Source organism: Diadema antillarum, unplaced genomic scaffold, assembly GCF_040938485.1.
Source record: "Diadema antillarum isolate AM-2024a unplaced genomic scaffold, OU_Dant_1.0 scf00000188, whole genome shotgun sequence".
Taxonomy (NCBI): domain Eukaryota; kingdom Metazoa; phylum Echinodermata; class Echinoidea; order Diadematoida; family Diadematidae; genus Diadema; species Diadema antillarum.
Genome location: NW_027271077.1, coordinates 909171 through 921396, shown reverse-complemented (window position 1 = coordinate 921396; position 12226 = coordinate 909171). Strand labels below are relative to the sequence as shown.

General features: G+C 39.0%; 1 protein-coding gene across 1 annotated transcript in view; it reads right to left on the bottom strand.

The window, feature by feature from the left end:
- LOC139723385 (disheveled-associated activator of morphogenesis 1-A-like) overlaps positions 1-12226 on the bottom strand; it is a 119942-nt gene that overhangs the window by 92947 nt on the left and 14769 nt on the right. The window contains exon 2 of the mRNA XM_071634632.1: positions 3088-3312. Within this exon, the coding sequence (XP_071490733.1) occupies positions 3088-3240 (153 nt within the window). The 5' untranslated portion in view covers positions 3241-3312. The remainder of the gene's footprint in view (positions 1-3087; positions 3313-12226) is intronic.

Sequence of the window (12226 nt, the reverse complement as noted above, 5' to 3'; positions counted from 1 at the left end):
CACTTTCTACATAGGTGATGACATGCTTCATTTTCTCTCTCTTTTTTTTTATATTTTCAAGTCTTATCTGCAATGATTACATTAAAAAAAAATAATTGATTTGATATCTATGTTTCTGCTAAATCATTTTGGGTGAGGCATTCACAGCAAGTGATGAAAAAGAGCATTCGCCAGTTTACATGTTGTTCTTGTGAGCTAACTCTCTTGGCCATCTTGTTTTTCTGACACAGGCCAAGTCTCAGGAGACGGTTATTTTTACCATAGGTGGTATTTATATATAGTTGCTCTTTATGGCTAGGAAGAGCAGTCTGCATCCTAAGTGACACTGACATTATGGAGATAAAAATATGACCCTAAAAAGCAAGTGAGGCAGGACTGGGCGCCTTCAGTGCTGGAGTGGATACTGTGAAGCCTGAAATTTTTGTGAGAGTGAAACTTTCTCGAATTTTGCAAGGAGCCAAGATTCGCGAAAGTGTTTGTCTGCACACCGCATTGAATGCCAGGGGTGATTTGCAATAGTTTCATGCCTCGAATATTTCTGGTGTGGATACTCCGACAGGGCTGCTTCAGCTTAGCTTATACTATCAGCGACAGGATGTACACCAAAGTGCAACATTCTTCCATCTAAATCTCTTGGATTTTCCTTTTTTTTTTTCTTTCATGGTGGAGACAGGTGATGAATTTATATCTTCCAAAGCTCTTGCAAACAGGTCTGCGGAATGACTACAATATTAGTCTGGAAGATACATTCACTCGCTTAGCATCAAATCTGGTTTACGTACCACGGTACGTTTCCTGATGCAACTACACTGTACATTGTATGATTAAACAAACAAGAATTCCAATATCCATCAATGTTCCATTATATACCCACAATTCTATGAAATGTATTTTTTCCCTCCTCATCTCTTTCCTTGTGCAGTAATCTTTCTCAAGATTTAGAATGATGCAAAGATTTCAATACCCTGGCTCAAATGACATTTGCCCATACCATGTCACTGAGCTCTTCTCTCAAAGAAAAAAAAAAATGGTTAATGTATTTTGTACAGCTTACCAAATCACTTGCCTCGATACATTCTGCAGTTATAAAATTACGGAGGTTGCCAGCAATGTCAATCTCCTTGATGACCTGAATCTGCTATACACCATCGGCCCTGCATTTTCCATCAGAATAGTGACCCAGATGTTTTGTCGATAATTCATCATTCATCTTTTTCCTCCTGCCCACCCAGTCACAGCCCAGTCGGCCCTCTCCCTCTCCTTCTGTTTTCTTTATTCTCTTCCTGTTTTTCATTCTGACAACAATCCACCTAGTTCAGCTGTCAGGTGCATCATGGTGGAGTCATGCATCATCAGCTGGTTTAAGAAAGACACACCCAAGGAAAAAAGATGACACCCCTATTCAAACAACAAAACTCTTTAATGCTGTGATTGTAACACTAATATCTGCTACGGGGTCACAATCTGGGTTAGAGTCATCTCAACTTTGACTGACAAACCTGGGTTAGCCTGCTGTGTGCTTGCAAGATTCCAAATATACACAATGAGCTCACCAGTATCTACCTCTTAAACATGGCCAATCATGACATCCAAGAAGTCAAATTTCTCGGTGACGTCATAGTACACTGTGGTTTAGATAATCAATAGCAGATTGGCAACTGTCATTTACAAAGTGTTAATCAATTGGTCAGTTACATGTAGGCTGAAACTTCCAGATTTCCTTGCAAGATCGATTCTTGTTAAAGAATTACATTGATTCTTAGCTATGAGGTACTAACAATTTAGTCTGAATGTATACAGATGATTTGGCATTATTAATCTCATATCACCTTTGTAGTTTGGGCACCTCCATGCTTTGGTGTTCAATAAGTTCTCCAACCAATATTCAGAAGAACACTAATTTTCATGAGTTGCAGACAAGCAGCTGCCCTGGAGCATTTTTTTAACCCACTGAAGGCAGACTGATTGTCCTACAATACACATTTTTTATTTACCCTCGCCTGAAAATACAAGGGATTAGTCTTTGAACAATGAGTTTACAGCCCGTCTTAACATGTCTTACTTTGTACATTTATTGGGCTTTGAAGAGTTTGTTCAGTTTATTTTTTTAAGAGCCTGTCAAAATCAAATTTGTTCCATGGATACCACCAGCTGATTTTAAGATTATGTATTCAGATCCATTACTGTTGAACCTGTGGTCGTATTAATTTCATATTTGTCGTAATCATGTTAGTAACAGCTCACTAAGAATACAAGCAAGTCGCCTGAGCGTGATGAATAAAACATGCAAGCTCGCTAGGGTCTGTGACTCATGAACCATAATCAGTTCGGCAGCCTGAGAAGGTCTTTCATCTCGCCGAACACAATATGTTACCACATCGCAAGAAACTGGGCAAAAATTGGCGTCTGCATTGCTGCAAAGTTCGCAGCAATGTTATTGACATGTATTCATTACATGCAGCTATAGGTGAAACAGGGAAGAATCTTATAATGTTCATGACTACAATACTACCAGACAAATCTACTTGTCTTTGTGTGTTTGAAGCATGACAAGCAATACTACGGTAAATTTTGTTTCATTTTTAACTGATGACAATGATGTGTCAGATGTACTTTGAATAAAATAGCATTAGGACCAATTTGTCCAGGAAATTACCATTGTAGGTGTGTACCCAAAGACTGATCATACCAATTATGTAACATTTCTGTGTTTGATTAAGGCAAAATGCAGTGCATTATATCACAGCATAAAATTACCATTATAGGTCTGTACCCAAAGACTGATCATATCAATTATGTAACATTTCTGTGTTTGATTATGGCAAAACGCAGTGCATTATATCGCAGAAAAAAAATACCGTTGTAGGTCTGTACCAAAAGACTAATCATATCAATTATGTAACATTTCTGTGTTTGATTATGGCAAAACGCAGCGAATTATATCACAGCATGAATTTCGGTTATCTTACCAGGCCTTGTATTACACCTGCCCAGTGGCAAAATTCAGTTGCCCCTAAGCAGATGGGCAAGTTGATATGGGGCAACCTAAAAGTTTTGAGTGTTGAGCCGGAAGTTTATCAAACTTACCAGGAGTTCCTCGAATTTGACGTTGAGTTCGTCCAGAGGTGGCATGGGGTCTTCCTCCTTGATCGTCTGCAAGATCATGTTGTCCACGACGATCTCGGGTGTGTCGTCGGCGCCGCCGAGGCAGCAGAACATACTCCGCCGCTTGGCCGGCATCTTGGCTGTCTCTCTGTGGTAGCCCCACCCTTGATATCAGCTATCACATGTATTTGTGGGTGGGGGAGTTACCTGCAAGACCAAGAACATACAATTCAAACTGTTAGCAGGCATATAGGCCTACAGGAGTTCTAAACAGCATAAGGTAGAAATGCTTTCATATCAACATCCACAAGCAAATGAGAAGAAATTGTCCATTTTACCAAAAACTGAACAAAGACACGAGAGGAGAATAGATTCCAAACATAAGCATCAACCATCAAAACTACGCGGCTTGTCAAACAATCTCACATGTATGAAATTTCATGCTCAGTTTCTGTTTTCCAGACTACTGAAATTGGCTACTTAACAAATGATTCTCCAGCCCGTTACACTAGGCGGCACGACCAGGAGAGTAAATGTGGGCCGGTGTTTGGTGACAGAGGGGGAAAATTGGTGAATTATGTACCGCGTGATCATGGGGAATATTGTTCCAATTATGGATCAAAAAACTTGAAGAGTGAGTCGGGGAAGGGGGGTTTATCAATCTCGGCAGAAACATCTCTCAATTTACGGAATGAAAATGAAAACGAAATTCCAGAAGAGTGCACCACTGGTGGTTTTAGATGGAACCCTCACTTCCCTGGAGTCTGAGAATACAAGCCTACCCATGGGATGCTCTCCAGACTCAACCCCACATCTCACAAGGTAAAACCTGCAAACAAGAACCACAATTGTGACATTCAACTCTTTGACAACAGGTGTTGTGCAGTTCAGCTCTGGAGTCTTCTTCAAAATTTTTTCCAAATACATGTATATTCCAGCACTGAGAATCCTTCTTACAGGATCAAGCACCTTTATTGATACATACCAATGTCATGTCATGGGATGAAAATCAATCGACTACAAAACATCAAAATGGGAGATAAACATCAACCTGGGGCTGCTGTCAGTATTCAACCACGAGCGTAATATCATACTATGCATGTTACCTCAATACTCAATTGCTTGCGTTATCTGTAATTGTGGGGACCTCAAATCACCCCACAACTGTAGAGCAAGAACTTCAATTGAAGTTCATAACATGATGAAAGAAATGCTGGATGTACAATGTAGGCACATGTGTCTACAGACTACACAGGAGCAAGCAAGCCCCTTAACACTTACTGTGGCAAAGGACTCAGGACAGTGTGTACAATGCTATGAGGTTTTCTGTGCCAATTGGCACTCAGTGTACGCAAAGAGTTAAGAGGAAAAATGAGATTGGGTCAGAGACTTTTCTGGAATGCAATTTTGTGGTTTCCTTGGGGTGGATCACTCCAGTGGCTGCCTGTAGGAAAGCAGCCTTTATTGACCGACAATTGAACAATGATGTCTGTGTCTTGATTTCACTGGCGAAATGAAAGATTTCTTTATACTGGGGACTCGGGCTCACTGGAAGCAATTTCGAGACTTGAGGAAAGTGAAAACACATTGGGGAAAAAAATATGTAATTCAGATAGTACACGGATGATTCATAGTTCAAGTTATTCCCATTTATTCACATAAAAAAAAAACCCAACAACAACACAGTGAAAAATCACTGCCACAGTGGAATTGGTCAATACAATTAGAATGTCCAAACCCGAATGAATGATGCCTTTTTGTTTCTGGTTATGAGGTTTAGATGCAAACATCCACTTAGACTCAAGGAAAACAAAATTACAAATTTCATATTTGTAATAGCACACCCAAATGAATTGTGGCAGTAATGGGGGAGGGGGTAAACAATTACTCTTCCATTGTGGTTGCTGTGGTTATTTTGGCTACTGTAGTCCCACTATAATGCTAGGTTTTGGGGTTGTTGCTGTTGTTGCTGTTTTGATAGGTTGCTACACAGAATGGAAGGAGGGCAGAAGTGATAGAACCTAAAGACAGGTGCCCTAAGAATGGATGATCTACATTGTAATAGCATTTTTGTGTGTCATAATCATACATCCCCCTTGACACAAGAAACTTTCTCTAATATCCCATTCACACACAAAAGTTTTTGGTTTTTGGATTCTACTATAAAACATGTTCCAAACTGTGTGTATCCCCAAAAAAGACCAGAGCGTTCCCCCGGGCAACCAAGTGAGCAGACCTTATATGGCGAGATCATGACATCATGGGAATGAAAAAAAAACACTTTTTTTCCACTTGCCATTCACACACACTACAGAAGGCAAAATATTGTGCAGATTTCTTCAGAGGAATTGATTTTGAAATTGATTTGCGTTATCGCGATGCAGGTCGTGACAATATTTTGTTTAAATGTCAAAACACAAAAATTAATAGTTTTTGCGATCACGTTGCAAAAATCAATATCAGAATTTTTTGGGGTGTGTGTGAATGGGACTTGCAGATCCCAGAGACGATGCTATTGATCCCATGAACCTGTCTTCTAATAGCACTGATTGCAATGGTATTCATTCCTATGCAAACATCCACCCTCATTCATGCTTTTGTTAATTAACAAAAGCATGAATGAGGGTGGATCAAGAACTGTCATTCCAGAAAGAGTGTTTAGGACATGATTCTATATGAATGAAGAAAATATAGAGGAGCGTTCTTTGTGAAACATACATTTGTAGGTGGACATGGTAATACAATAAAGCTTGTTGAAACTTGCCGAAATTTTATGGTATCAAACCAGCTTGGATATGCATGTGTGGGTCTACATTATGGAAGTACAACTGTGTATGCCGTCTTTTCTTCTTCTTTTTTTCATTTACAAAGAAAAAAAGATAAATCAGTTGTGTTGGTATGATATGATTATGAAGTTTGCTCCATATGCAGTTCACTGATCTGTCAAATCAACAATGTGTACACCTATGTTGTATGATACCTTTTTCTATATCCTGAATATGAAGGGAAGCTGTGAATCATGAATTTTTTCTGGTAATATCTTTTATATATTGCAGGGGCCTTCCACATAACAAAATACAGTCACAGGAAAGTGCTAATGTGGGCTGGGTGATGAAATTCTCCAATTGGGCACCAGGATGATAAGCTCCTGGCATGGGTCATACTACTGTACTCCATTGCTAAGCCTAGATATAAAGTTTGAATTAATAAATGTGCTCAGAGTTCTCCAAACTTTTGTCAAAAACAGCATAGTCTATGCCTACAAAACAAGAGAAATTCCATGCTAAGAGTGAGTCTTGGAATGTGAAAAAAAAAACCCTAAAGAATTCTGAATAAGAAGTTCAAATCAACTTGAACTTAATGTTAACCAAGCATCACAATACTTGAAGTGATTGGTGATATATTCTCTAGTGTTAACTTCAACAGCCTCATAAACTTCAATCAAGGGAGCCAAAGGTACACGATGTACTGTATACGCTATATATTTCGCGGGGGTTTTATTTTCGCGAATTTCGCGAGTCGGGAGCTATTCGCGAAATTAACAACACGCGAAAATATTACCTTCCAAAATGAATCCCTCGCCTTGATGATACGAACATTTCAGTACTAGTATACCATGTCACAGCTTACCGAACAGACCATACTGGCTAAGCTTGTTTACGCACGTCCACGTCTACTTACGAATACTGTAGAGAGCCAATCCATTATCGCAAGGGGACCACTCGTCAGAAATCTAGCGCGATGGACTTAACCACTTCAAAAATGTTGAATTCTATCTTACTAGTTCGCAGAGTTTGGCAAGTCTTTTTCATGCAGTGTATAACTAGTATCATTCTTATTTGCTAGGAAGTTGAAAATTCATACTTTCTTTGCCACTTCATATTTTCTCTGGTCCCCCAATCGCGAATTTAACCACTCGCGAAAATGTGTGACAGCGGCAATTCGCGAAAATTTATGTACGCGAAAATTATAGCGTATACAGTATACCTCTGTGGTGTTTGCTTCTTATGGAAAAGTTTTGTTGTTGTTTTTCTCTTATTTTTCATGCTACGTAAACTCCTAGGCCTGATATCCCTTGATCAGTGGAATCCTTACAAGCACAGAGTAGTCCCTGCTTAGAACTCTACTGACCCTCTTTAAGACCTTCATTAGAAGTACTAAAAATACAATCCTGGAGATTCCAGGGTGTAGCAGCCATACATTTTCTACTTTTTTCCCCCTTACCAAAGATATTACTGGTGTGACAAGTTCCAGTCCCAATTAAAATTCCTGGGCATTGGAAATTTAGACCCTGAACACAACCACCTTTGAAATACACTGTAACACTTACATGTACATTCTTATAAACAAATTGCATGCATGCAGTTAAACAATATGGTAGGTTTAGGTCTCTATCACAGCATGGACAATCAACCAATACTGTCATTTGAGAGGAGGCTTCCTTCTTTGGATTTCTGAGTGTATTGGTTGGTTTTCAATCATATAGTCATTATCCATGGTAGCTTTTCAATCTCCAATGTCTTGCAATTCTTGGATATAATTGCATCTAAAGCTCTTGTTGAAGAGCACACATGAAGTGCTCTGCATTTGACACATCATAGAAGCCACATATCATCTGATCGAAGTACAGGGCATTGAAATCTGCATAAAAACTTTGAGAGAATTAGAAAGTGTTCAGAAGTTTCCTAAGTGCTGGCATACCATTCAGAGTGATAGAAACTAATCAAAATAACATATCATAGTCTAACAATTACTGGAAACAGATTTTTTTTAAATTTTTTTATCTGAGAATAGAAAGTTACCATCTCTTGACATTTTTTACCTTTGCTACACACATACCACTCTACAGTGCAATCATCATTTCAACCATACAATGTAGGTCACACTGTCATTGATGATTGAGCGAGCAGCAAGTAATAAACTTCTATTTAAGTACCTGAGTTTTTATTTCCCCAGCACATTGTATCTTCCTCTGTTTTTTTTTTTCCTCTCCTCAAGTTCTCCTCCCTCCTCCCCTTCTTCCGCTTCTACAAGTATACCTCCTCACCTTCTCCTCCTTCATTTACCTCCATTTCTTTCCCTTCTTCTCAACCTTCCTTCTCTCTCAAGATCCACTCCCTTACACTTCTCCGCTCACCCCACTTCTCCTCCTTTTCCTCCCCTGCCATATTCCTCCTCCTCCTCCTCATCCTCATCTTTCTCCTCTACCGCTTACTCCTCTTTAGCATCCCCCTCCTCCCTCCTGTCTTCCCTTGACCCCATCAATGGTGAATGAATCTTGACATCATCCACATGTCAGCCCAAAGGGAGACACCATGCTGTCTGTGTGTGGCAACATCTTTAACTCCTTGTTTTCATTACCAATCATCGTCCCCCTCCATCAGCGCTGGCATTCATGGCATTGCTGCCCGAGCTCAATTGGTCATCGTGGAAAAATGAAATGAAAAGTAAACAGATCGGAGCATATAAACACACTGCTTCTGCTGTGGCATCACTGCTATTAAAGGGGCATAGATTTATTGAAGTAAAAATTTATTTTGATTGAACAGAAAGAATGCATGTCTACAATCACTGAATTTTTACTGCACAATAAAAGCAGGCCATTAATGCTATGCCCTTTTGTTTTTAACTATTGAAGCCTGTGAGAATATACCATGATTTTGTTGATCCTGAAACTACTAATTCTATTTTTAGGTTTCATATTGTGTAAAGCTCCAGATCAATTATATTTTCCTCACCATTTTCTGGTTTCCTGCACTCTAAAATAATATCCTCTCAAGGAAGTTGATATCAATGATCCATAAAGCTCCTCATAAATCAGTAGGTCCTATGTCATAAAGCTTTATAATGGTAACTACCACAAAATGAAACAATCAGAGCCTATAGACTTGAAAAAAGGTGCAAAATTACAGCCTGAAAGCAGGGAGGTGGAAAGAGATCCCACTTCCCTGCTGAAAGTGAGGCTAGTTCAACAGATAACACCCATTCATGTAAACACATCGCCCACAAAATGCATAATGGTGGCCGCAAAATTTATATGACAACCCAGGCAGAATTATTGATCCGGAGAATGATCGAAGACAATGCTGAAAGCTGTGAAGCTATGCCCACCACCTGTTCATTACTGGAACCAGAACTTCACACAACAGTCTGAACTTCCTCTTCCAAGGTCAAAGGTCCCTGGTTACAGATGAATGGGACATTTTGGCTGGTTCAGAAATGTCTCATTTTGTTCCCTCATTGATTGTGCACAATACAGGCTCTTCTGGATGCTCTGCTACACCTACACTATGTACTGCGATGCATATAAAAACAGGTTTGTCAGAAAACAGGACTTTGAACATTATTGTAGAACTGCAAGGCATAGATATACCCACAGTCATTGTCCTGAAATGTCATCCTTCTTTACCTGTACTTCAGAATAAACCACATACTTTGCAGCAAATGATTGTTAGGTTCTTGTCACTGCATAACATTCTATCTACTTTTTAATACATGTATGTTCCAGAGGACAGAACACTAATCTTGTGTCCAATACAGAAATAATAATTTGAGCTGTACATATTTCAAAATGCATCATCCAAGCATACTCAATTGTCTGTCCCCACAGGAAGTATAGGAGGTCAAAGGTTTCAAATACGGCAGGGCACATCATTAGTACATGTATCATCAATCATCTTTTTCTCAGCCTTCTCTTCAAGTGAAAGAGAGAAAACTTGCTCAAAGAACTTTGACAAGAAGTGCAAAATCTGACCCAAAAGCAGGATTTATCGCTACAAGGCACATGGACTCACTTATTTATGCGCCTGGCCCATATCTCGAGAATTCCCCGAGAGTGAAAGGCACTTTGTCAATAACATGAACTCAGAGCATCACAATGCCTTCACCGCCACCTCACACAAATACATTTCTGACATGTGAAAACAAATTTCGATCTGGATGACAAGTCAGAGAAGTGCAAACCACAGATGTCGAGGATCTCGTTTCTTTAATCTTTTCTGCGCCACAGACTTTGGACAGTGTGTACAATGCAATGGGTTTTCTGTGCCAATTGGTACTCAAAACACATAAAGGGTTAAACAAATCAACGGTCACATTGGGTGAAAGAGTGACCCTGGCTGCCAGACGATATTATCCGAAAAGCAAGAAATCTTCCCCAAATCTCTCTCAGCGTACACACTGCATTCCTTGAAGCTGAAATCATGGCCTGTTGTTTGTCAGGCACAAATAAGCATGTACCAAGGAGATTCTGTATTCCTCCTTGCACGCATCATCCAAGGATGTAGACAGACCTGAAACAGTCTTTGTAGTAATCACAACTTTTCAACCAAATCAGTGTTCACACTTGGCTGGAGAACCACAAACTTCCCATCACATGTAGTGTTTAGTTGCTCATATAGAATACTTATTTGAAACCTTACTGTTCAGAATGAAAGTAAATTGAATACTAGTAGCCTACATTTTGCTCTCAAACCAATATTTGAACAATCAAATTACTGACGTGCCAATAAACTATTAATGAAAAATTGTTTGTTTTAGTTGCTCTCATAATGACACCTTAAATATGTGTTCGTACTTTTCTACCGATGTAGCATTCAGTATTCTTGTATAGTGAAAGATTCAGTTTTCCCATTTAAATGAGCCCAAGTGCATGGGAATTGAGTTTTAGGTTACCTAACCACTAATAATCCTGTTTTTACTAGTTTCTCTTCAAAAACATTTTCATTACCAGGATTATCTTTATGGTTCAATATGCTACCAATGTTGATTCACGAACAACGTAGCCATGTCAACCTACATCACCATTACATGTACATGTAGGAGCCTACCTGTCAAGGGGGAATAAGTAGCCTACATGTATACAGTCATATACACTTAAAAGTACCGGTATAATGGTATGCTCTTACCACAGATACATGCATATGTAAGATGTACATGTAGGTCCTATTAGCACATCCTCATCAAAAAATGAAATATTTTTATTATGATTGAAACAGGATTGAAAAATTAGGTAATTAGTCTGCTGCATTTATAGCTTTTATTTATCTCATGGGTGAGGTATTGTACATGTTACAGAGATGATCAACTCTTGATTCACACTCAAGAGTGATTATCCGATTATGTTTTTAAAAATAGCATGAAACATAGTATTCAATTTAGGGTAAAATGTGCAACTATTTCAAGCAGGTTTGCTGGATATCTAATACTATCTTATATTGAAAGGCTTGCATTTATAAGTGTACAATGTATTTTCTACTCTAGTGATCTATGGACATGATCATACAAGAATTTGCTCCTCACAGCTTTAATACTAAAGTTAGCTATTCTGAGAGAACTGGCAATGAATCAAAAGATACTGAAGATGTAGTTCTTAATAAATCTTCCTGTTTGAATTAGTAATGGGAGATGTTACTTTGGCTATTCTGTGTAAGCAAAACATTCAAAGACTTTAGTAGGCCAGGTGGCATTTGAAATGCCTAGATGTCAAAACTGAAAGAAGGTTGGGTGTCATATTCAACACTTTTTTATTTTGCTCAATCTGCTTTTCTTTTCATCTTCCATGAATTGTGAAATATCCCCTGAGCAGGACAGTATCCAATATTTCACCGGTAATAATTTGCACTAAACCCATTTTGGGCATAACCACTATCATCAAAGCTGAATAAATATTGATCTGATTTATGTAGAGCCTGCCCTGCCCATAAGCAATCTTTCTGTCTGAAAACATTGAAAAAACAGGGCATGATTCAACCACAAAGAATTGCTGTTAAAAGGATGAATTACTCTCAATGGCACTCTGCCCCTAAAGCTGCCCTCAGCTGAGGGCCTTAGAAAGTATCCAGAATAGATAGATGGAGACAGTTACTACCGATGATTGATGGTAGGGTAGTGTTAAGGTGAAAAAAAAAAGGAATTCTTGACAAAGCTTGGCATTGAACCTGGAAGTGGGCTGCTGTTTGTCGAAACCAACCCCAGGACTGCTCCTTGTCTCCTGTGATCTCAGCAGAATATCAGTTACGTTCACATGCTGTTCCTAGACTTTAAGTTTAGGTTGAAAACTTAATTCTCGATGATTAGCTTGTAGTTTAGTGCTGTGTGGATGCCCTCAAAAATTAGCAAT